This window comes from Geotrypetes seraphini, chromosome 10, assembly GCF_902459505.1.
Source record: "Geotrypetes seraphini chromosome 10, aGeoSer1.1, whole genome shotgun sequence".
Classification (NCBI taxonomy): domain Eukaryota; kingdom Metazoa; phylum Chordata; class Amphibia; order Gymnophiona; family Dermophiidae; genus Geotrypetes; species Geotrypetes seraphini.
The window spans coordinates 102,323,879-102,351,062 of NC_047093.1; the positions used below are offsets into that span (position 1 = coordinate 102,323,879).

Sequence of the window (27,184 nt, forward strand, 5' to 3'; positions counted from 1 at the left end):
TCCTGCGCCTGCCTAATAATAATCAGAAAGTCCAAGTCCAGTTTCAAGTTTATTTTAATTTGATGAATCGCTTATTTAGATTTACTAAGCGAGATACATTAATAAAAAATAAACATATATTTAGACATACCATTTAAATTTTAAAAATGATGGGTTAGACCAACAGACTTACAGACTAATCAGTACACAAGGTAAGAAGGGACAGAACTACAATTCAATGCTTTAAAGTACAGAGGAGAACCCTGATGGAAAGAACATTAGGGAGGGAAAAGTAGAAACCTGGAAGGAAACTAATATAAAATTTGGACATAATCTAAAAATTAAAAGCATCTTTAAAAAGAAAACTCTTTAAATTACTTTTAAAATGACTCAGATCATTTTCCTCTTACATGCTGAGGCAAAGTATTCCAAAGTTGTGGACAAATCATGTCGTCGAGTTCTGATAACTTTCAAAGAGGGGACTACTATGAGCTTTTGATTAGTGGACTGGAGAGAACGCAATGTACTATAAGGAATAAGTAATTTATTAATAAATTGAGGTTCATTAGTGGAAAAGGTTTTAAATACTAAGAGTAAAATTTTAAAAGTAATACGGTGATTAACTGGGAGCCAGTGAGATTTAATCAGAAAAGGAGTGACATGATCATATTTTTTTCCGTTATGAAAGCGCTTCTTTTCTTTTTATGTGATATTTATTAATAAAAAGAGTTATAGTAATCAAGTTTAGCAATAATTAAAGAGTGAATTAATATATTTAGTGATTTTGGCAATTTGGATATCAGTCAGACCTTAAGGATATAAAGAATAATCTATTGCTGTAACACATAGGGAGTACTTGAGCTCCATAAATATTTCTGATTGGCATGATTGTTTTGACGTTTTCCCTGTTTAATGGCAATGTCAGAGCAGAACAGAGTTGTAGTTTGGGGAGTTTCCCTGTACCCCTCCTTCACATGTGTTTCTATATAGAGCTATTGCCTGCTTTGGTACATCATCGGAACCCTCTAGTGAAGGAAGAGGGATTCAAAAGCTGGAGTGGATTCCTTCTGAATGGCTCATGCGCATGGGGATATTACCCATCGTCCAGAATGACACACGTATCTTCTAGAAAAGATATTAGCAAGGCAAGAATCTAATCTCTTTTTAAATACATGTACAGTACATCTCTGCTTGTGCTATAGTGACACTTTACATGTATCAAGTGTGATGTCTGAATCTGAACCACTGCTGCTGCCATAGCTCTTTATAAAGTCTTCAGACACAAAGTTCATTCTAGAAATAAAATTCTGAAGATAGAGGGAATCATATGCTGCCTCACATTTATGTAGATATTCTCACAGCCTGTTAAAATTCAAATAAAGTACCCTTTTAGTTTAAGAGAGTTTACTTGTTCACATTGAAACCTTAGTTTTCTACAGAAATCCTTTATTAAAATGTTCATCCATCTCCGTTATCATTTTCATTTGGAACTGCACAAGATTTCCATTAGGCTCACTTTCTTACATTATCTCTTCTAAAACAAAAATCACTATATATATAAAAGAAAATATGGCAACTATGTAATTGTGGAAAAACCCCCAAACGCATCAGGTCCCTTTCAGATACCAAACAGAGAGGAAAACCACAATCCTCTCTCTTCTGTAATCAAATGGAGCAGTGAATCTAATCTCCTAATCCAACTCATCATTTCATTTATACAAAATAAAATAAGCATGTTTAACTGCAGATATTCTATGCACTGCAAAGAAAGGCAGACTGAGCATCAGACTGCAACTACATACAGATACTATGCAAATTTATCCAAATTCAAGGAAAAACAAATTATCGATGTAGGAGATTCAGTACAGATCCTTGATTGTTCACTGGCCACTGCTAGAGCATGGACAGAGATAGAAGGCAAGGTCCTGTTCAATGTCTAGCGTTAATGACAGTGCTCGGTGATGTCCACCACCACAGCTTTCTTCCAGCTGAAGAAGAAGTAGCCAGTGCCAGCACCTGCAGCCACAGCAATGCAGAGGTATCCATTATATGTCATGAAGATCAGCATGAGGAAGTAACTTATAACCACCTGAACTATGTGAAGCACGGTCTGAAGCAGGTGAGGCAGGCTCAGCATCTGTTGCCTGGGGGAAACAAAAGCACAGCACAACCTAAAATAATCGTTCTAAAACCCTGGAGCACAGTGTTTTAAGATATTACTAATACAAAGAATTCTTTGTAGCTGTGATAGCTTTGATTTAACCACCAGAAAACACAGTTGCAGGGTATTCCGAAAGGAGCACTGGATAGGAATCTTCAGATATGGGTAATATAATTTGATAAAACCTGCATGTAAACATCTCTCTGGCACTTTTCCATACATTTTGAGTGTGTTTTACCAGAAATATGTGCCTGTTCATGCCTGGGATCTTACTAGCCCATTTCAAACATAAACAGAATACAATGTTTTGGAGAGGAGAATGGATTTGTGAGGATTCCAAGCCTGCTATCCTTGGAGAACACCTACTACAGGTAAGTACAGTATATACTCTAATATAAACCCATCCAAATAACGTCTGGTTTCCCTTCTGATCAAGGGTCATACACATATGAAACAATAAAAAATGTTACCTCTAATATAAACTGATGGTTTGTATTAAAGTACAGTGGTACCTCGGTTTACGAATGCACCAGTTTGCGAGTGTTTTGCAAGACGAGCAAAACATTTGTAAAATCGGCGCTTCGGAAACCAAACATGGCTCAATTTACGAGCGCCCCCCACGATCGGACACCCTCCCCCCGCGATCGTGCACCCCCATGCCGCGATCGTGCACCCCTCCGCCGCTTCTTACAGTCATCTGGGCACCGGCACCGGCATGTCCTGTGTTTGGTGCCTGAAGATCATCCTCCTCTTCTGCTGGGCCTTAAGCATCTGCGCATGCTCAAGGCCTGCGAGTTCACGTTCTGAACGTGGCGGGGGATACCCAATTGTGTCGGGGGGGGGTGCCGGATCTCAGAGGTGGCATTAGGGGGAGCAATGCCGGTTCTCGGGGGGGGGACATTTATCAAAGCGAGTTTCCATTATTTCCTATGGGGAAACTCGCTTTGATAAACGAGCATTTTGGATTACGAGCATGCTCCTGGAACAGATTATGCTCGTAATCCAAGGTACCACTGTAGTTCTCTTTTTTATTCCTTCCCTCCCCAAAGCATCTAGCATTCTTGTCGTTCACTCCCTTTCCTAAAGTGTTCAGCTGTGGCAGGCTTGCCTCCCCCCCCACCCAAGCAGGAAATACCCACTCATTTCCTCCTTCCCTCCTGTTGTAAAACCACAGTCCACACCCCCCCCCCCCCCTTTTTCCAGGCCTACTTTACAGCCATGGTGGTCCAGTGCCAAGCTGGGGCAGGAGCAGTGAACTGTGTACCAAAAATGGCTGCCTCAAGTTTCCATGGCAATCTCACAAGACTGCCACTGGAACTCGCAACAAGTCATTTTCAATATGGAGGAACAGGATTTGGGTATGAGCATATCTGATCTTAAGATGGCCAAACAGGTAGAAAAGGCGACAATGAAAGCTTGAAGGATGCTTGGATACATAGAGAGTGGAATGGACAGTAGGAAAATGATGCTCTTATTTAAGAGTCTGGTGAGACCTCATTTAGAATACTGCATACAATTCTGGATGGAGCCCATCCAGAAGACAACCACTAAAATGGTTAATAGTCTTCATCACAAAGTGTATGGGAACAGACTTGAAGATCTCAATATAACATAACATAACATAATTCTTTATTTATATACCGCACATATGCCTTTCAGTTCATGGCGGTATACAAAAGAATACAAGGTGACAATATGACATTAAAATTGGTTAAACCATGAGGAAGTATGGCACACAAGATCTCCCTATCTGTCCCAGATAGGGATCACAATCTATGCTAAGGTGCCTAGAAAGTAATGATGAGAACTTTGTACAAATAAGAGTAGAAAGTGTAGACAATATTAGGTTCAAATTAAAAGAAAGAGAAGAAAATGAGAGCAGGAAAAGAATCGGAACGTAGGAAAATATGTTATGGTAAGGGTGGGAGGGAAGGGGTTAAATTTTATGTATTACTGTTAAATATGAAAGAAATTCAAGTGATGTACTTAATTTCAATTGTCAATTTATTGATACACTTGTTGTAAGATGTAAAAATGAATAAAGATTATTAAAAAGAAAGAAAGAAAATATTAATAAATCAATCAAATTTTAGTGCAGGCCTTAAATACAACTGTGATATGAAATATGAATAAAATAAATAATAACTAATAACAAAAACAAACAAATAAAATAAACGGGAGGTAATTTGAAATTTGTCAATATGTATATTTTTGAGGAAATTACTGTATAAGGCTTAGAATATACGAATTCTTTATAGAAGGATGAATTCTATAGCATAGTTGAAGGGATGGTGTAGTATAAACCTCCCCTAGGTACCTTCTATACCAATATGATTTATCAAGTGAATTCTCCAGGCCCTCAGAGGTGCCACCAAAAGTTCAATAAACTTTCATAACCTTTGGCTTTATGCCCCCTATTGTCATCGGGTCCCTGGTATATTAGTTAAAGATGTGCAATGCTTATTTAGTATGTTTTCAATAAGTTAAATAAATTAAATAGGTTATAAAGTGCAGTTTACTTAACTTGGGTGGTTAGCCAAGAGGGACAAAGTCGCCAACATGTTTCACCCTGTTTGGGTTTCCTCAGGGCACAATATAGTTTTGAGGGATTGTGCCCTGAGGAAACCCAAACAGGGTGAAACATGTTGGCGACTTTGTCCCTCTTGGCTAACCACCCAAGTTAAGTAAACTGCACTTTATAACCTATTTAATTTATTTAACTTATTGAAAACATACTAAATAAGCATTGCACATCTTTAACTAATATACCAGGGACCCGATGACGATAGGGGGCATAAAACCAAAGGTTATGAAAGTTTATTGAACTTTTGGTGGCACCTCTGAGGGCCTGGAGAATTCACTTGATAAATCATATTGGTATAGAAGGTACCTAAGGGAGGTTTATACTACACCATCCCTTCAACTATGCTATTTTTGAGGAAAGGCAGGAGAGGGGAGATATGTTAGAGACGTTTAAACACAACCCCTTTATAGTTCCTAAAATTTTGTGTTTAGTGATTTTATTCACAGCAGAAGTGAGACATTCTTTTGGTAGCTACTAGTTATGGTGAAGAAGCAAGATAAAACACTATTTTTCAGCAGTGGGGAGAGAGGATAACCATATGGCATCAACATGCACGAAGAGGTGTTTGAGTCTCCTGATGCAGCCTTGCTGGACTTCGACCAGGAGAAGATTGATCCATTAGCCAATCAGTCCCCCTCTTACTAAAGGGGACTTAAAACCTATGTTAAAAGACCTCAAATATGCATTACAGCAAGATGCTGTCACCTTCGCTTGGGAGTTAAAAGCCCTGACTGCAGACCTCTATGGTGGCTTAAAAGATCTGTGCTACAGAGTGGTGGAGATGGAAACTCAGCTAGATGATCACATGTCCTGTGAGAGACAGTGGATTTTGTGGATATTATTGGCTCTACTGTTACTGCTCTGAAAAAAAAGTGAAGATCTAAAAAAACTACTCAAGATGGAATAAATTACACCTTGGGGGTATCCCGAAATCAAAGGGAAAGAGCGGGTATTCCCGATAGTGCAGGAGTTGTGTCCGCAAATCCTCCACAAGGACCTGTCTGAATTATTTAAAGAAATGGATATTAAACTTGCCACATGATACTATGGTATGCTTCCACTCTGAAAGAGAGATTACTGAACCTGGCTAGAAAGATTAAAAAAAAAAAAAAAAAATCACATACAAGAATGCTAAAGTTGAGTTCTATCAGGATATCTGGTAGTTACTCTTCAAAGAAGAAGGAATTTTAGAAGTCACTGCTTTACTACAGCAGAGTGCTTAAAATATAAATGGCAGTTTCCTTTTGAACTATCTTTTACGATCAGTAGGAAATTGTACAGAGCTAAAACCCTCCAAGAAGCTCATAGCCAGCTGAGGAAGGCTGGTCTTTGGAAGGATTCAGAGCTTCCACGTGCTTCACAACCAATGCTCACTCCCCATTGGCAGTGGATTCCTGACAAAAACAAGAGATGGTGGGTGGCACAAAAAACCCCCAGCAACAACAAACCTGCGAGTGTGACTCTCCCTTTGCATCTCCCAGGTTGGGCCTACCAGCCTTTTTTTTGCCATCCACCATCGGGAGCGAAGGTGGGTGCAAAGCTGTTTGTCCCATGATAGGGAGGGAGGGGGGACTCCTGGAAAAGCGAGTTGGGGGGGGGGGGGGGCCTGCTGCACTTGCGAAGGCGGGAGAGAGCTGCTTGGACTGCAGCACATGGACTAGCTAGAAAGTTGCTGGAAATGGTCTGGGGACTGGGGAAGGAAGAGTGAGTGATATATTGAACATAGCAGAGGGAGAGAGGAAAGAGTGAGACACACATTGGTGTAAGGGAGTAAGAGAGGGGAGAAGTTGGACAAGGGAGATATACAAAATGAGGGGAAATGTGGGCATAGATGGGAGAATAGGAACAGGGACAAAAAGGGGAATGATGCATCTGCATGGGCGTAGGATATGGACACAGAGGGGTAATGCTAGACATGGGAGGGTATATGGACACAGAAGAGAATGAGAACGCAGAAGGAAGATGCTGGACAGGCAGGGAATAGGGATATAGAGGAGTGATACTATACACAGGAGGAGGAGGATACAGTATACCCCTGCAAATTTGCAGTTCCGAATTCGTGGAATGAGTCATTTGCGGATTTTTTCTGTGCGTGTTTTTAGATTACAATGACTCCAGAGAAAGTCCCAAAAGCACAAGACGGCAGGAGGCAGAGCAGATCGGCAGCTAACTGCAGATGGGTAGAAGTCCTTGGCACCTCCGGCGAGATCTAAGTTAAAAAAAAAAAAAGCAGCAAAGTGGCGAGCCGCTGCCCCTGCAGTCCTCTTCCACCTCCAATCCCCGCATCCAATATTCGCGGTTTTTTGAAGTTTGCGGGTGCTCCTGGAACGTAACCTCTGTGAATTTTGGGGGGGAGTATCATAGATCGTGAAATAATGAAGGCAGGGAGATGGGCACAGGGGAAATACTAGAAAGGGAAGTATAGGACATAGATAAGAGAGATGCTTGTTGAACATGGGGGAAACATACACAGAGATGGAAGATGAATGGTGAGCATGGAGAAAGAAGACATGACAAATGGTCAGGAGACCCTGGCGAGTGAATTAAGAATAGACAGACGGAAACAGAAACTAGAGCCTGAGACCAATGTGATGTGAAGAATAAAATGAACTGACAACAAAAGGTAGAAAAAATTATTTTCTCTTTTGTGATTAGAATATATCAGATTTGAAATATGTATCCTGCTAGAGTTAGTGTTAAGATATAACCGGGGACTGCAAAGCCCAGGCTGTGCTTCTTTAGCTTCCAGCTGGCTTAGGGATCTGACCGGGGGTAGTTACCCTAGTTGCACTCCCCTAGCACTATTCCTGCCATGTGTGACTGAAGTATGTTGTTAGCTTGATTTTTCTATGTAGCATTCTGTAGTATTTGACTTCAGTTTTCTCAATAGTGGAGGGGATATTTGTGAAGGGAAGGAGAGGGGAGACAGGGGTTTTGTTGATCCTTGCTCTGTATTTGTGATTTATAAAATGACAATTGTACAGAATATTGTTTCTTTTTATACATTAATAAAATAAGTTCGCAGAGATGGGGACAAATGTTTTCCCCATGTCATTCTTTAGAATGGAGGCTTTGTTAAAATAACAACTTGAAGGACAAAAGAATGTTATCTGGAGGGATGAGCACCTGTGCCACTTTAGTCTTGCCACAACGTTTTTTTCATGCTGACGCCATTACAGGGCAGAAGTTCTCGTGGTCTTCATGGAGCACAAGTCCTAATGAGGATGATTGCATAGGGGCAAGGGTCAAATTAAGCTTTCTGCCAATTGGTCACTGTACATTAAATGTGGTTGGAACATGTTCAGTTATAGTTATTTTTCTTGATCTCCTGACAAAACCATGGGAGAAACGGGCCACATTGAGATCACGATTGTGAAGTTTCATTGCTGTTCAAAGCTAAGTTCCACACTTACAATGTTTACAGAATATTTATAATATTTACAATATTTATTGTTTTAACACGATAAGATTTTGCATCAAGGTTGGAGGTGGTGATTGACCGGTGATTGATAAATTAATCCCCCAAATGGATCAGCTTAGCCTGCCCTATAGTGAGTTGGGGAATGAATTTCTGAGGTCTCACCATAAATGAGTTTTATATTTTGAATGAAAGCTCAGCCTTACCACTCTTTTCGGTATTAATTAATAAATTATTTATGATCTTTGGTAATAGTTATTTCACCCCACATTTTTGTTGTTTATCATTTTTGATTTTTCAGTTGGTTTTTTTTTTGTCTTTCTTGATTTTGTGTACAAATGTTTATCAACATAACTAATATACTACTTTATCCTAAAGCAATAAAAAATAAAAGAAATATAATTTTTTTTCTACCTTTGTTGTCTGGTTTCTGCTTTCCTCATCTTCTTGTCATTCTCTTCGTTCCATCCACTGTCTGCCTTCTCTCTACCTCTTCCATATGGTATCTGCTCTGTTACTGTGCCTCTCCCTGCACCCCCCCTTTGGTCTGGCACCCATCTTCTTCTATCCACTCCCCCCATAGTCTGGCATCTCTGTCTTCCCTTCCCTCCCCAGGTGGTTTTTTAGCATCTCTCTCCTCCTGTCCTCCCCTCAGATCTGGCATCTGCCTTCCCAATCCAGCATGTGTTTTTTGTTTTTTTTCTTTATCCCCCTCCTTCCATCCAGTTCCCTTCAGTGTCTGTTCCACTCTCTAACCACTTTCCTTCAGCATCTTCTCCCCTCTCTCTCCTACCCACTTTCATTAAGCGTCTTCTTCGCTCTCTCTCTTCCTCATTTCCCTTCAGCGTCTGTTCCTCTCCCCCCTTCCCTTCAGCACCCTTCATGCAGTTTAGCAGCCCCCTCCCTCCCTCCCACATTTCCTGCTCCTGGAGCTCTTACAGCTGCAAAATCAACAGACAGCTTCCTACCTGCACCTCTACTTAGATCTTAGAACGTCTTCTGCTTGTAGCAATCACATTCACTTGAACAAAATTAATGAACAGCATCGCTGGGTAGATTTCAAGATGACAAGAAGTGATCTTAGTTTAAGCCTTTAACAATTGTCTTGTAGTGATCTGTTAGTAGTAAACCTACAAATTATAAGGCTCACTGTTAGTAGTTAAACCATAGTATCACCATACAATCCAAGTCAGTGAAAAAAACATTTTTTGTACAACCCCAGAAGTGGTTAGTAGTTTAAATTTTTTCCCTTAGAATCTGTTTACAGCCTCCTCCCTTCCTCCATCCAGCTCACCGCGGTCCGAGCATCTTCCTCCGTTCCTTCCCTTTCCCTTCTCTGGCAATGTTTATTTTTCTCTCAATAAGCAGCCGGAGCCTTGAAGTTGCATGTGGCTGCCGGAAAGTTCTCCTCTGATGCAACCGGAAACAGGAAGTTGCATCAGAGGAGAACTTTCCAGCAGCCGCATGCAACTTCAAGGCTCCAGCTGCTTATTGAGAGAAAAATAAACATCGCCAGATAAGGGAAAGGGAAAGGAAGGAAGGAGGGAGAGAGATGTCCGGACTGCATTTGGGAGGAAGAAGGGAGGGGGCTGCTGGACCGCATTATCGGAGATTTTGCGCACATTCCCTCAGTTAACTGCGGGGACAAGGCCATTCACCGCTCTACGGGGTGGTGAATGGCCTTGTCCTTGTACCTGCGGCGACCAGGTTTTTAAAAAATCCCCGTTTTGGAGGGTTATCCGCAGCTACCCGTGGCTAGCTGCAGGTAACAGTCACCGTGTCATTCTCAAGGTGAGACATTCTAGACTCCGTGCCCTGTTCTTGCTGTGCCTGCTTTCAGTTATCAGATTCAGAATTCAGACTTAATTGTTACATTTCAGTCTCCTTTGCTGTTACCATCTTGTTTCATGGAGACTGGTTAGCCCTTAGGGGCTGGGAGTTAATTGTACATAAGTTCACCCTATTCGGGGAGTAGTTCCTGAGCTCCTTTGAAGCCTATGTTGAGCAGAACAATGTTTAGCCTGTCGTTACAGGTGCTTCTACTTCATGGATGTGAGTGTCCTTTCATGCTTGGGTACTGACGGAAGGAGCTCAGCTAACCTGTGAAATACTCTAGAGGCGGAGTGGAAAACCTGGAATGGTTTTCTTCTGCAGTCCATGCAGGTAAAGGGAAATAACTCTATGGTCTAGAATGTCTCACCTATCTACTGGAAAAGATCTTACCAGGATAAGTACATAATCTTTTAATCTGCTCTCCGACTTCACAGAAAAAACAACATCCTTCATCCAAACCAAACTGGATTCAGAAAATATTACTCAACCGAACACTCTGATATGACTCACATCATCAATTCTTAGTCTCCTAGATAAAGAAAAACTGTCCTACTTGTATCATTAGATCTATCAGCTGCCTTTGACGCAGTAGATCATCAACTCTTGTTAAATAGACTTACTTCCATAGGACTGACAGAAACAGCTTATAACTGGTTCTCCTCATTTTTCTCAAATTGTACCTCTCAAGTATTTTGAGGTCAAACCACATTAGATTGCTTCCATTATGGTATACCACATGAATCTATTCTCTCTCCTCTGCTATTCAACATTTTCACATCTCCTCTACTTACAGTTGCACAATCAATAGGCTTCACTGTCTGTACTTACACTGATGACATCTAACTGATTCACCCAATAGATCTAACTGACTCACAAGATATTTAGAATATCAACAAAAAACAAAAAAATGAGCCAAATCAAAAGGGTTGATATTTTCATGGAACAATAATGAAAATCTGATTTCTCCATCTGTCTCAAATCTATTCCAATTCAGTTATTACATTACATTACATTACATTACGGATTTCTATTCCGCCTATACCTTGCAGTTCAAGGCGGATTACAAAAGATTTGACTGGACATTTCCAGTGATGATCACATTACAGAGGATTTTACTGGACATTTTCCAGTGAGGATACAATTTTTTTTTTTTTTTTCTTGGGGATCTTATGGGTTGGATAGAAAACTGACAGTGCCTAGCAGTTATCTAATTCTATTAAAACTCTTGATATTATCATCGATGACAAGATAACATTTCATCAGTAGTCAGAGAGTGTTTTTTAAGATTAAGACTAAGGGGTTCTTTTACTAAGGCACGCTAGCTGTTTTAGCGTGCTAACTGCTAACGCATCCATTATATTCTATGGATGTGTTAGCATTTAGCGCGTGCTAATATTTAGCATGCGCTAAAACAGCTAGCGCGCCTTAGTTAAAGGGGGGGGGGGGTTAAGTGTTTTTTAAGATTAAGAATGATGAGATCAATCTCCAATCTTCTAGAAACCATCATCCCTTAACATTTTACTACATTCCCTAGAAATCTCACAACTTGACTATTGCAATTCATTGTATCAATGAATAAGTCAGAAAGAATTGAAAAGACTGCAAATCATCTAGAACACAGCTATCAAACTGATATACAAGCAAAAAAATTTGACCATGTAATACATCTTTTAATAAAATCACACTGGCTACCAATCACTCATAGAATCACTTATAAACTCTTACTACTCACATTTAAAATTAAGACCTTACATTCCCCAGAATTCATGGACAGGCTGATCATTCCTTACTGCTCCTCTAGAACACTCTGATCTAGTAACCAACATCTTCTGAATATTCCTTCCCTATGTCACCTTTTCTATGACACCACCAGAAAAAGAACTTCGCAGTGACAGCGCCAACATTTTGGAATTCACTACCACAACACCTGCGTGAAGAAACCTCTACCAACAAATTTAAATCAAATTTAAAAACATTCCTATTTAAAAGATGCCTACAATTTATAACTCTCCTATCTGTAAAGAATGATATTGAAGAGCAAATCCCTCCTACTGTACTTACCTGTTAATGTTTCTCTTTCTTATTTTAAATTCAATTTCCTCCCCCTCTCCACATGTATCAATTAGTATTGTCATTGTTTATGTCTTAAGTCACGCCACCCCACTGATTTAAAAATTTTATATTTTATTTGCTTTGTATACCGCTTAGACAATTGTATTTTAAGCGGTATATAAAATTTTAAATAAACTTGAAACTTAAATCATTTCGCATCCAGTGATCACCAGGTGTAGAGGGGGCTCATTCAAAAGTGAAGGTTTAACTTTTTAAAAAACCCACCTTATTCAGATAGGGGATTATGTCAAGGAATTGTTGTCTAGATGGTAACATCTGGAAGAAGTAGGAAAGCAGTGGGCAAAACTGAAAGGAGCTATTGTAAGGGTAACAAACTATTTTGTAAAGAAAGTACACTTCTCCCTCAGTATTCGCTGTGATAGGAGATTAACAGAACCGCAAATACAGAAAAACCGCGAATAACTTTTTCATATATTATTTGCTGTTTTCTATTAAAAACCATTGTGAATGTGATGAAACCGCGAATAACGTGGTGAAACCGCGAATAACATGGTGGGAGACCTGGCCTGTTCCTCAAGGAGAGGCAAAACACAGTGAAGAAAGTGCTAGGAAACAGCAATTTTTCTCTGTAAATGCTTGGAATCCGTGATTTCTCTATGCAAGCTGATGTAATTTGGGGGGAGGAACCAGCAAGCTAAAAACCGTGAATAATCGAAACCGCAAATGCTGAAACCATGAATACGGAGGGAGAAGTGTATGTACAAGAGGAAAAGAAGGTTGCTTTGGTTCTCAAAACTAATAGCTGAGAAGGTAAGGAAAAAGATATATTACAAAAGATTGAGAAAGAGGAAGACAGGCAAAAATATCTGGAAAAATTAAGAGGCAGGTCGAATAGTCAGGAAAGCAAAGATGCAAATGGAAAAAAAAAATAGCAGATACGATAAAACGGGGAACAAGACAGATTTTCATCTCTTTCTTGTGACATTTTAGAATGCTTTTTGTTTGGCTTTCATTTCAACCGGACTACACTGACAGAGCAGTTCAGGATCCTGGGGCGGAAACTGAAGCTGAGATCAAAGAGGATAGCCTTCTCGGAGATCCTGCCAGTACCGAGAGCAGACGCAAGAAGACAGAGCGAACTACAAGAAATGAACGGATGGCTGAGGAGATGGTGCGAGGAGGAGGGATTTCACTTTGTTCGAAACTGGACGACCTTCTTGGGGAAGAACAAGCTCTACAGGAGAGATGGACTGCACCTGAGCACAGCTGGGACGAGGCAGCTGGCAAGAAACATCCAAAACGCCATAGACCTAGCTTTAAACTGAGGAGAAGGGGAAAGCCGGAAGTCGATCTGGCCTCGACACACCGGACATTGGTATCAAAAAATGATACTGAGCAAGGACATTGCAAAAGAGAGCTTGGGACCGAGTGGGATCTGATGGACAAAGGGACTGAGAGAAAATTCTTGGACAAAGGGACTGAGGGGACACTTTTTGGTAAAAGGACCGATTGGGAACTCTGGGACAAAGGGGCTGAGAGGGACTTTTTGGACAAAGGGACTGGGAGGGAACTTTTGGACAAAAGGGCTAAGTGGAAATCTTCAGAAAAAGGGCCCACAGATGCAACAGGAGAGCCAGGGGACCATCCAAAAAAGGGGATACTGGATGGGGGTAGAACAGACACGCCACGGGAGGTGGAGGACCGAGTAAAGGCAAGCCAGGTGGGAGCGCCGAGCCAAGGAAAGAAAACAGCAGGGCGGGCGACAAATCAGGACCTATATTGCCTCTACACAAATGCGAGGAGCCTCAGGGCCAAAATGGGAGAGCTGGAAATTATAGCCAGTCAAAAAGCCCTGGATATAATTGGAATCACAGAAACATGGTGGGCTGATGACAATAAATGGGATGTGGTCATACCAGGGTACAAACTTTACAGGAGAGACAGAACACACAAGAAGGGTGGAGGAATAGCGCTATACATAAAGGACTCCATACCCTCAACCAAAATGGAAACAACAGTAAGGTCGGAAAGCTTGGAATCAATATGGGTTAAACTACCAGGAGGATCTGGAGCAGACATCAAATTGGGCCTATACTATCGTCTGCCTGGCCAATCGGAAGAAATCGACCGGGACCTGGAGACGGAACTGCGGCAGGTATGCAAAAATGGAAGTGTGGTGGTGATGGGGGACTTCAACTACCCTGGGATAGACTGGAGTATCGGGCACTCAAGTTGCGAGAGAGAGACCAAATTCCTGGAAGCCATGAGGGACTGCTTCCTAGAACAGCTGGTCACGGAACCTACACGAGGAGTAGCCACTCTTGATCTAATCTTCGGTGGACTGGGGGGACCTGCAAAGGAAGTAGCAGTATTAGACCCACTGGGGAACAGCGATCACAATATGATCCAGTGCAGACTAGAACTGGGATCAACCAGGGTGAAAAGAACCACAACGACAGCGCTCAACTTCAGAAAAGGGAATTATGATGCAATGAGGAAAATGGTGGGGAAGAAACTCAACGGCAGCACAAGGGAGATAGAGTCCGTAGAAAGAGCCTGGTCCCTGCTCAAATGTACGGTGCACGAAGCACAGAACCTGTACGTCCCCAGGTTCAGAAAAGAGTGCAAGAAAAATCGAATTAAGAACCCAGCATGGATAACGGCTGCGGTAAAAAAAGCGATCAGTGACAAGAAAGCATCGTACAAAAAATGGAAACAGGACCAAACGCAGGCCAACCAAAAGGAACACAAGGAAAGCCAAAAGGAATGCCACCGAGTGGTTAGGAGAGCAAAGAGGGAATATGAAGAGAGACTAGCGGGAGAGGCAAAAAATTTCAAATCATTCTTCAGGTACGTAAAGGGAAAGCAACCAGCGAGGGAGGAAGTGGGGCCCTTGGATGATGGGGATAGAAAGGGAGTATTGAGGGAGGAAAAAGAAATAGCGGACAAGTTAAACGACTTCTTTACGTCGGTCTTCACGAGGGAGGACACATCCAACATTCCGGAACCAGAGGAAATAGAAAATGGAGATCAAGATAGCAAGCTGGTCCAATTAGAGGTGAGCCAGGAGGAGGTCCTCAGGCAGATAGACAAGCTAAAGAGCGACAAGTCGCCAGGCCCGGACGGCATTCACCCAAGGGTGCTCAAGGAATTAAGGAATGAAATAGCAGAGACACTTCAGCAAATATGCAACCTATCCCTAAAAACTGGAGAGATCCCGGAGGACTGGAAAATAGCAAATGTCACGCCCATCTTCAAGAAGGGTTCAAGGGGCGACCCGGGAAACTATAGGCCGGTAAGCCTCACATCGGTCCCGGGAAAGATGATGGAGGCGCTGATCAAGGACAGCATCTGTGACCATATCGAAAAAAATGGACAGCTAAGGTCGAGCCAGCATGGGTTCTGCAAGGGTAGGTCGTGCCTCACAAACTTATTGTACTTCTTTGAGGGGGTAAATAACCAGGTGGACAAAGGTGAACCCATAGACATAATCTACCTAGACTTCCAAAAAGCCTTCGATAAGGTACCACATGAGCGGTTGCTCAAGAAGCTATGGAATCACGGGGTGAGAGGGGAGGTCCACCGATGGATCAAAAACTGGCTGGCAGACAGGAAGCAGAGGGTTGGTGTAAAGGGCCACTACTCGGACTGGCAAGGGGTCACGAGCGGGGTTCCTCAAGGGTCAGTGCTGGGACCGCTCCTGTTTAACATATTCATTGACGACCTGGAGGCGGGAACAAAATGCGAGGTCATCAAATTCGCAGATGACACCAAACTATTCAGCAAGGTTGAAACCATGGTAGACTGTGAGAATCTCCAAAGGGATCTTACGACATTGGAAGAATGGGCGAAAAAGTGGCAAATGAGCTTCAATGTAGGGAAATGCAAGGTCATGCATATAGGGAGAAGGAACCCGATGTTCACTTACAAAATGGGGGGATCAATGCTAGGGGTCAGTAACCTTGAAAGAGACCTGGGAGTGATGGTAGACACAACACTGAAGGCGTCGGCACAATGCGCCACAGCCTCGAGGAAAGCAAATCAAATGTTAGGTATCATTAAGAAGGGTATCTCGACCAGAACGAAGGAAGTCATCCTGCCACTGTACCGGGCTATGGTGCGCCCGCACCTGGAATACTGTGTACAGTACTGGTCACCGTACCTCAAAAAGGACATGGCAATGCTTGAGGGAGTCCAGAGAAGAGCAACTAAACTGATTAAGGGTATGGAGAACCTTACATACACTGACAGACTGAAGAAGCTGGGGTTGTTCTCCCTGGAAAAGCGGAGACTCAGAGGAGATATGATAGAGACCTTCAAGATCCTGAGGGGCATCGAAAAGGTTGACAAGGATAGATTTTTCAATTTGAAAGAAACCACAAGAACAAGGGGTCACTCGATGAAATTGAAGGGGGACAGGTTTAAAACAAACGCAAGGAAATTCTTCTTCACACAGAGGGTGGTCGACACATGGAACACCCTTCCGGAGGCCGTAATAAGAAATAGCACAGTACAGGGTTTCAAGGATGACCTGGATAGGTTCCTGGAGGACAAAGGGATTGAGGGGTACAGATAAGAGCAGTGGAAAGTTTAGAGATAAGTGTTGAGGTAGGCATAAAATTAGTCAAGGACCGCAGATCAGGCAATATGCCTGATGGGCCACCGCGTGAGCGGACCGCCGGGCTAGATGGACCTCTGGTCTGCCCCGGCGGAGGCGACTACTTATGTACTTATTACTCAATGAATATCTATCTTGGATTTTTTTGATTTCGCTGCATAACCATTAGTGCCCCCTTTTACCATCCCCCCTTTTAAAATTTTGTCAGGTTGGTACGCATGTACTTAACCTTGGTGCGCTGAAGTAGCTGTTTAATTATGTATTTTTCTACTTTACACTTCTCCCTCCGTATCCACGGAGGTTAGGGGCAGAGCCGGCCCGCAAATATTTAAAAAAATATGAATAATATTCGGGCTAGTTCTGCCCCTAACCCCCACTTCCCCCCGGCTATTTTAAGCCCTGTAAGCCCCCCCTTAAGCCTTACCTGGTGGTCTAGCGAGTTTTCGGGGCAGAAGCAATCTTCCCACGCTCCTGCCCCATGCAGATCACTCATAGGAAATGGCTGCCTTGAGCTTCCGCCGTAGTCTTGAGAGAATAAACTTAGGGAACTTCTGGCAGTTCTGCTGGTTGACCTTTTTTTTATTTATTATATATTTATTGAGTTTCATTATGAATCAAGCATAACTTGATAGGACCCTGAAGCCGTCGGCACAATGTGCGGCAGCGGCAAAGAAAGCAAACAGAATGTTGGGCATGATAAAGAAAGGAATCACGAGTAGATCGGAGAAAGTCATAATGCCGCTTTATAGAGCAATGGTCAGACCACACTTGGAATACTGTGTACAACATTGGTCTCCCAACCTAAAGAAGGATATAAAACTGCTGGAGAGGGTGCAGAGACGAGCAACGAAACTAATAAGAGGTATGGAGAAATTGGAATATGAGGAACGACTCAAGAAACTAGGATTGTTCTCCCTTGAGAAGAGGAGGCTGCGAGGGGACATGATAGAGACGTTCAAAATACTGAAAGGCATCGATAAAATAGAGCAGAAAAACAAATTATTTACATTGTCCAATGTGACACGGACAAGAGGACATGGTTTGAAGCTAAGGGGTGACAAGTCCAGGACAAATGTCAGGAAGTTCTGCTTTACGCAGCGAGTGGTGGACGCATGGAATGCTCTTCCACAGGAGGTTATTAAGGAATCCACTGTGCTAGGATTCAAAGGCAAATTAGATGCACATCTCCTTATGAGAGGCATAGAGGGATATGGGTGATTAGAACAATCAGGTGTATACCTGACTGGGCCTCCACGTGTGCGGATCGCCGGACTCGATGGACCATGGGTCTGATCCGGAGATGGCAATTCTTATGTTCTTATGTAAAGAATAATAAAGTAAGAATTACATTATAAAAAGAAATTAAATATAAGCTTAAATTTTGACTCAAGTCCTCAAAGATGATCCAAAATGGGTAGCAAGCGAATATTAAAGAAAATTACATTTACCCAGGCAATAAACTAGTTGGGTGAGACTAGGGCACTCTTTCCTTTAACAAAGCACTCAGATCTCATCTTTCTCCAAGTGTGACGTTGAGAGAAACTTTGTCAGTTGAGACGGCTCAAAGAAAACAAATTTATGAGATCGGCAATAAATTACACATTTGCATGGATGACGTAAGTAAAAGGTCACCCCCAGGGCTGTAACACCAGATTTCATTAGTAAGAATTCATGTTTCCTTATATGTGTATCTTTAGACAAATCTGGGAACATCTGTATTTTAAGGCCTAGGAATTCTTTTTGTTTGTTTTTAAAGAAAAGTCTCAGCAACCAGTTTTTATCTGGTGCGAGGGCTACTGTTAGAAGTAAAGTTGCTGGGGTCACCAATTCTTTATCAGATAGTTCAAACAGATTTGATATGTTAATTGAATCATGTCCCAATTCCTGTTGCTGTTGTTGGTCTTGTTCCATATTTGGAAGGTAATAAACCTGTGTGAATGGAGGTACTGACTTCTCAGGAACCTCCAATACTTCCAACATGTAACGTTTCAACATTTCCCTAGGAGCTACCATTGAAGCCCTAGGGAAATTAATTAGTCTAAGATTATTATTTCGGGAAAAGTTCTCCATTGCCTCCACCTTCCTTCTCAAATTAATATTGTCCTTAATTAATGTCTCAGTGATTTGCTTGGAGGCTTTTAATTCTTGGTGGACAGTCTGTACAGAAGTTTTAGAATCCTCTACTTCAGTCTAAGTTTTTAATCTCAATTTCTTGACTATTAAGTTTCCCTTTCAGCTGCTGTAACTGAGGGTTTATAGATCTTGCCAAATTGGCTACAAGATCCCATAGTGGTTGACCTTTTCAATGCTTCTGTAGAGTTGGGAGTGATACCGGAGAAGGGCGGATGTGGCCTCTTTCCACAAAAGCAGAGGACGTAATAGGGCAGAGTACGGTACTGGGGTTCAAGAAAGGATTGGACAAATTCCTACTGGAAAAGGGGATAGAGGGGTATAGATAGAAGATTACTGCACAGGTCCTGGACCTGTTGGGCCACCGCGTGAGCGGACTGCTGGGCACGATGGACCTCGGGTCTGACCCAGCAGAGGCATTTCTTATGTTCTTAAGTAAAGAAGGAGGGAACTACATGCTGGTAAGTCTAAATTCTGTGGTAAGTAAATTAATGGAAATGCTTTTAAAACAGAGAATAGTGCAGTTTTTGGAATCCAGTGGATTAAACGACCAGAGGCAACATGGATTCACTACAGGCAGGTCTTGTAAGACAAATTTGAACAATTTCTTTGAATGGTTGACTGGAGAATTGGATAGATGTGGTGCATTTAGATTTTAGCAAAGCCTTTGACAATGTTCCACACAGGCTTCTAATAAATATACTGAGTGCTCTCGGTATGGGCCCCAACGTGACTGACTGGGTCAGGAATTGGATGAGTGGAAGGCGACAGAGGGTAGTAGTCAATGGAGATCACTCTGAGGATAGGGATGTTACCAGTAGTGTGCATCAAGGTTCTGTTTTTGGGCCTGTTCTTTTTAACATTTTTGTAAGTGATGTTGCTGAAGGGCTGACTAGTAAGATTTGCCTCTTTGCAGAGACACCATAATCTGCAATAGAGTACACATCCCTGATGGTATGGAAATCATAAGGAAGGACCTAACGAAGCTTGATGAATGGTCTGAAATTTGGCAGCTAAGATTTAATGCTAAGAAATGCAAAGTCAAGCATTTGGGAAGCAGAAACCCAAGGGAATGGTACAGTTTAAGGGGTGAAGAACTTTTGTACATGAAAGAGGAGTGGGACTTGGTATGATAGTATGCGATTATCTTAAGGTGGCCAAACTGGTTGAAAAGGTGACAGTGAAAGCTAGAAAGATGCTTGGGTATACAGGAAGAGAAATGGCCAGTATGAAAGAGGTATCGTTGCCCCTGTATAAAACTCTGGTGAGATCTCATTTATAATATTGTGTCGGTCCAGAGGAAGGCAATTAAAATAGTTGATGGTATATGTCATAAGGTGTATGGGGTGTGACAAACCCAGCATCAGCTCTAGTCTTGACTCTGGTAAGATCCGGTGCAGAAGAGCTGACCAGGTTGATTCTGGCGGTCAACTTGAGGCTGACCTCTCTTGCCCCTATATTCAGAATAATAGTGGTGTGGGACAGAGGCAGGCAGTCTGTCAACAGCAGCCGTCAGGCTATAGGGCAACTAGAGAAGCTACAAGGAATTTAGCTGCACCAAGTAAACCCAGGCAGAGAAAGGCTGTTTTGGAACCAAAGCCCATCCCCCGCTACAGGCTGAAGGGGATTGGCTCTGAGCTGCTTAAGAGCAGACTGATGCAAGCAGAAGGAGGAGGAGGAGGAGCGAGTGACCAGGGTGAGTCACTCCAAGTTTCCAAGTTTATTAGAAAAATTTGATTAATCGCCTATCACATTTCCTAGGCGATGTACAATCTCATTAGAAATCATATTGGGGTGACAAATATAACAAACAATATTCAAAGTGAGTTAAAAATAATAATTACAGACATTGCTATACATAATTTCTACATATCATTTCAAGGCAAAGGAAGGTTTATTAAAGGGTTACAATCAATATTAATTTAATTTAATTACATTTAAGGAAAAAACAATAGGAAGGGTAACAAATAAAATGTATATTTAATATATAGAATAAAAAGTGAAAAGTAAAAAAGTTTTTAGGATATAAAATTTATGCATTAAAAGCATCATTAAAAAGGAAGCTCTTAAGTTTGGATTTAAATTTATCTAGGTTCCTTTCCTCTCGAAGAAATAGTGGGAGATCATTCCAAGATTGAGGAGCTGTTATTGAGAAAATGGTGTGACTCCTTGTATTGATAACTTTCAGTGAGGGCACTGCCAATAAGTGTTGATCCTGCGATCTTAACTGTCTCGAAGTATGATAAGGAATTAAAACTAAAAATAAAAGTGGGGGTTTTAAATAATAATGATTTAAATGTAAGCAGACATATTTTAAATAAGATTCGGTGTGCAACTGGGAGCCAATGTGCTTTTTTGAGAAGTGGAGAGACATGATCGAATTTTTTGGCTTTATAAATTATTTTAACAGAGGCGTTCTGAATAATTTGCAGACGTCTGATTTCTTTCTGCGATATACCTTTAAATAATGCACTACAATAATCAATTTTGGAAATTACTAATGAATGAATTAAAATATTCAGAGATTTTGCACATAAAAATTTTGCCACTGAACGAATTTGTCGGAGTCGATAGAAAGTAGATTTGACCACATGACTTATGTGATCATGATACGTTAATTTATTATCAAATATCACTCCGAGAATCCTAATATTGTGAGCCATGTGCAAAGGGATGCCCTTGATGGAGATGGGAGAAAGTAGTCTAGGGCAATCCTTCCATGGAAAAAGCATAGTGTTCGTTTTATTAATATTCAAGGCTAGTCTGTTGGAATCTAGCCAATAATGAATTTGATCAAGTTTTCCATTAATTGCTGTTATTTCTTGTAAGTTGTTAGGATCAATTGGATGTATCAACTGAATGTCATCTGCATATGCGAATATAGAAAATCCAATAGATTGACATAGAGTCATGAGTGGAGCAAGAAAAATGTTAAATAGTAAAGGTGAAAGTATTGATCCTTGAGGTATGCCATAGGGAAATGAAAAATAATCTGAAGATGAATTATTGAAAAAAACATTTGATGAACGGTTTTCAAAGTAAGACTTAAACCATAGCAGTACATGGTCTGTTATGCCAATAGATTGTAACCTGTTTATTAAAAGGGTATGATCAATTGTGTCAAATGCTGATGATAGGTCGAGTGAAATTAACAATACAGAGGTATGATGATCTAAATGATACAGAATGGATGAAGTCATTCCGATTAAAGAATGTTCTGTAGAGTGATTAAGCCTAAATCCTGTCTGATTTGGATGTAAAATATTAGTTTTTTCAATGTATTCTGATATTTGATTAAAGACAGGGCAGGAGCCGTGGAGCCAGGCAGCAGAGCCAGAAGTGCCAGATTGGCCCATGCAGGAGGTGGAAGAAATCCTCCCCACCTCAAGCTTTCAGATTCCTGATTGTGTGGAAAGCATGGATGTACAAGTTGCTGGTCCTGTACATGAGAACCAGATAGATCTTATGGACACAAATTGAGCCAGGCAGTGAGTAGCTGGAAAGCAGTGAATGTAGGTTTTTTTTGGGTTTTTTTCCTCTGCCTTTCCTTTTGTGCCAGAAAGCCTGAAGAATTTGCCATTTGCTTTTGAAGCTAACTAATAGTTTGATTTCAGAAATTGACTTACCTAAATGCTGGCAACTGATATTTTTCTAAAAGTAAAGGTTGAAATTATAGAACCTGTGAACTGTGTGAATGAGTTTGTTTGGAATTTTGCAAACATACTGTGGCTACCGTTTGCTGGCAGCTAATCACCTGATCTCACACAGCTGCCTTGCCTTCCTGAAGGTAGCTGAAGAGACCGGGGTTCTTTGCAAGGCAGTGCTGGGGCTTACTGCCAAACAAAGTTTCTAACCTTTGCTGTGACACAAGTTTGTTTAGTCCCTGTCTTGACTGCTGGAAGTTATTTATGTTTTATGCTTCTAACAAATACTGTTGAGAAGAAGTTTGAGTTATGTTTGAATACCATTATAAAGCATATTGCTGAATCAGAGTGCAAGAACTCTGACAAGATAACCTGTATGGGATTTTTGCTTGTATATTTTGATTTCCCTTTTGTTCAGCTGAATTTATTTTGCCAATATTTGCCTTTTATGTTTCACCTTTTTGGGACCACCAAGGTCAGAATAAAGCTTTGATTCTTTATTTAAGAATGCTGTCTGAGGAGTGATAACTTGAAGCCTATATTGACCCTTGCCTCCCAAGCCTAGGCAGGCACCTAGGGCTAACTAGAAGATACCCTTGTTATAGGGGACACGCCAGAATTCCAGTGTTTGTCACAGATTAGCTCTGCTCTGAGGAGTGTTTGTGACAGGGGACAGACCTAATGATCTCAATATGTACACTTTGGAAGAAAGGCGGGAGTGGAAAGGGTTCATAGTCAGATGCGCACAAGACATAAGTGCGCGGACAAATGCGCGCTGACAAGTGAGCGCAAGACATGTGAGCATAAAGACAAGTGAGCGCAAGATAAGTGAGTGCAAGATAACTGGGCCAAGACATAAGCGCGTGGACGAGTGCAAAAACATGAGTGCAAAGACATCTAAGCGCAAGACAATTCAGCGGAGTCACGTGCACGTTCACGTTACTATGGTTACATTAGCTCCTTTTTTACGTGCTCGGAACAGCCCACTCTTTATTTCGCTAGCCTCTTTGTGATTTGAAAGGTCAAGCACAGATTATATTATGTTGAAAGCACGCATTCGAATAGTGAAATGCGCATGTTAATTGAGCATGTGTGAATTGTGAAGCATATTTGTTTTATCTTACTTTAGCAAAACACAGAATTTACATCAGCGTGGCGGGCATACGAATTGACTATGAATCGCGTGATGACATCAGCATGCATCCATTGTGCATGGTGATGACGTCTGTCCTCATTTTAAAGTTATCGTTGTTTTGCGCGCAATTGACGGATTTTCCCAGCGCACAATTGACGTGTTAAACATCAAATGTGTGCAATTTCTTTATGTTTGTCTTCCAAAAACATAGTTTACTGAGAACTCGGAATACATTGGTGTCAACGCGGGGAGACTGAACTGCGCATGCGCAGATGATATCCGAAGTATGCATGTGCTGGCTTATTGCTCCTTATGATACTAATGTGAGTCGCATATATATGAATGTGCAGCATGCATGTGTAGAAGGGTTTACTATCAAATATTTGCAATTGTTTTGCGCATATTTGTTCGAGACCCAATAAAATAACTATGGAACAGAATGGTGGCAATCACAAAGATGCTAGCGAAAGGAAGACGGGCTGTTCCGAGCACGTAAAAAAGGAGCTAACGTAACCAATCACAAAGAGGCTAGTGAAATGAAGGCGGGCTGTTCTGAGCACGTAAAAAACGAGCTAACGTAACCATAGTAATGTGAACGTGTGCGTGATTGTCATTGCGCTGATTTGTCCTTCCACTCAATTGTCTTGTGTGCGATTGTCTTCGTGCTCAATTGTCATTGCGCTCACTTGTCTTGCGCTCATTTGTCTTCGCGCTTTTGTCTTGCATGCATTTTACTTGCCACTAGTGGAAAGATATGATAGAGACATTTAAATACTTATGTGGCATAAATACACATGAAGTGAGTCTATTTCAATTGAAAGGAAACTCTAGAGCACAGGTGTCAAAGTCGGTCCTCGAGGGCCGGAATCCAGTCGGGTTTTCAGGATTTCCCCAATGAATATGCATGAGATCTATGTGCATGCACTGCTTTCAATGCATATTCATTGGGGAAATCCTGAAAACCCGACTGGATTACGGCCCTCGAGGAGGGACTTTGACACCCCTGCTCTAGAGCGAGAGGGCATAGAATGAGGTTAAAAGGTGATAGGCTCAGGAGTAATCTGAGAAAATACTTTTTACAGAAAGAGTGGTAGCTGTGTGGAATAGTCTCCCAGTAGAGGTGCTGGAGACAAGGACTGTGTCTGAATTCAAGAAAGTGTGGGACAGGCATGTGGAATCACTTAGGGAGAGGAGGAAATAGTGGACTGGATGGACTATTTGGCCTTTATCTCCTGTCATGTTTCTATGAAAGCCAATCAAAAAATGTATTAAGTTAGTCCGATAAATAAGGTATCAATTTTTTTTCCTTTATATAGTGTTTTACTTTTATATAATACCTTTTAAAAGTGGACTACCATGGCTTCTACACCATTTTATTTATTTATTTGTATACCACCTATCAGTGGAGGTTGTCTAAGCAGTTTACATTTAGGTACTCAAGCATTTTTCTCTATCTGTCCTGGTGGGCTCACAATCTATCTAACATACCTGAGGCAATGGAGGATTATATGACTTGCCCTGGGTCACAAGGATTAGTGTGGGTTTTAACCCACAACCTCAGGGTGTTGAGGCTGTAGCTCTAACAACTAGGCCATTCCTTCCTGCAAGACAGAAATTATTTTCTCATTCAGCAAATGTTTTTGGAGTATGAGCTCAAGCATGTCTGTCTCCTACACAAGCTCATTCTTACCCAACAGTTTTGTGCGTCTCCATTAAGATAGTTCCATTTGGTCCTGGCACAGGCATGGAGTTGTAGCGAATGCTGACTTGTGATTTCCTGAGTAAACTCTCACGGCCTATCTTGAGACCCTCATAAAACACAGCTAATAGGAAAACAGCTACAAAGGCTCCAGCCATTTCTGGAAAAATGAGAAGATGAAAAACTGATTATTAATATGAAACATAGAAACATGTACACACATCCTTCCATGAAGAAAGGTGGCCCATAAAACTTTATCTGAAAGAACATGGGATACATTCAAAGAACATGCATTAAAATCAATCGTTACTAACAAGTGGACATCTTTCTCTGATCTACTGTTGATTGTGTGTCTAATCCTTTATTTGTTTTGTAAACTGCCTTGGTGTTTAATTGTGAAAGAAGGTCAAGCAACATGGTCAAGTACAGGTGGTTCAGTGACATTGCTGATGCTAATGGCAACAATAGTATTAAGCATTAAGTATTAAGGGGCCCCATAACCTAGTATGTATGAGACACCCCTTGCCTGGGAAACCTGAAAAGACATCAGTATATATAAAAATAAAAGATGAAGCTGAAGGATATGCTTTAGAGTTACAGTAAAAAGAATATTGCTTGGTTAAATATTCGACTCAGTTACATCCTTTTCCATTAACAGAATAGAGGAAGTATCTATTTCCTAGAACAGGGAAAAAGGTCACTGTGCTCTAAGCTAAGCTGACAGGATTGAAACTAATAGCATATGATAACTAAGTCATTATTGTTGCTAGGGAAAATTACTAATGCAAGAAATCATGTGATCATAACTAACCAAAAGAACATTGCTGGAGTATGCAATTTATCACTGGACCTTAATGAAGCAATTGTAATTTAATTAGAAGATGTACCATCCGATGGCAGGAGAGAGTGGAAATTCTTCCTGCTGATTTTTTTTTTTTGAAGGATGGGGAGTAGGGAAGGGGGTCTTGGCAGTGGGGTGAGGGATGGGGTGTTAGTTTAACTCAATAGGGAATGGGTTATCGGGATGGGGGTTGACACCTTTTTTTAGGGAGCATGAGCAACACATGCACATCTGTACCATTAAAAAAAAGAAAAAAGCCCAGAACAACCGAGTGGAAGCAGGCTGTTTTGGGACTTCCCCTGCCACTTAGCTGTTTGGGCTACCCCGTACCGGCTCTGCGCATGTGTGAGAGCCGGTATCTAAGGAAGCGATTGGATGGGATTATGACTGCCCTCTGCAAAACTCATTTGCATAGGAAGCCGTTTGAACATTGATTGCTGTTTAGAAACCGGCCAACAAAATTGGCTCACAGTGACCTGCATGGTCTTAATGACTATTTTTAGTGCATCTAGCTCTTAGCTGGCTGGCTTGGTGGGTCAGTGTTAATTGTATTATTGAGACACCCAGGTCTCTTTCATCTTTTCCCTACCTTGTCAAAATACATTCCTAAATGGGTTATATCAGCATTTCCCTAAGCTGTTCTGGAATACCCCTTGCTAGTCAGGTTTTTAGGAAATCCACAATGAATATGAACATAAGACTTGCCATACTGGGACAGACCAAAGGTCCATTAAGCCCAGTATCCTATTTCCAACAGTGGCCAACCCAGGTCCCAAGTACCTAGCTAGATCCCAAGTAGTAAAACAGATTTTATGCAGCTTATCCTAGGAATAAGCAGTGGATTTCCTCAAGCCATCTCAATAATGGCCTACAGACTTCTCTTTTAGGAAATTATCCAAACTTTGTTCAAACCCCGCTAACTGATTTCACCACATTCTCCGGCAACAAATTCCAGCGTTAAGTGAATAAATATTTTCTCTGGTTTGTTTTAAATCTACTTCTTAGTAGTTTCATTACATGCTCCCTAGTCTTAGTATTTTTGGAAAGAGTAAACAAGCAATTCACATCT

At 41.3% G+C, this 27,184-nt stretch overlaps 1 protein-coding gene across 5 annotated transcripts in view; it reads right to left on the reverse strand.

Annotated features, from left to right (window-relative positions):
• Positions 1 to 442: 442 nt before the first annotated feature.
• The window catches only part of SLC31A1 (solute carrier family 31 member 1), a 170,009-nt gene continuing 143,267 nt past the window's right edge, over positions 443 to 27,184 (reverse strand). For 4 of the 5 annotated variants that reach the window (XM_033960339.1, XM_033960338.1, XM_033960341.1 and 1 more), the window contains 2 exons: positions 25,266 to 25,434; positions 443 to 2,123 (listed from right to left, as the gene is read on the reverse strand). In XM_033960339.1, the coding sequence (XP_033816230.1) occupies positions 1,922 to 2,123; positions 25,266 to 25,434 (371 nt within the window). In that variant the 3' untranslated portion in view covers positions 443 to 1,921. Of the gene's footprint in view, positions 2,124 to 25,063; positions 25,177 to 25,265; positions 25,435 to 27,184 lie in introns of those variants that run through there. The other variant, XM_033960342.1, reaches the window with a different exon arrangement.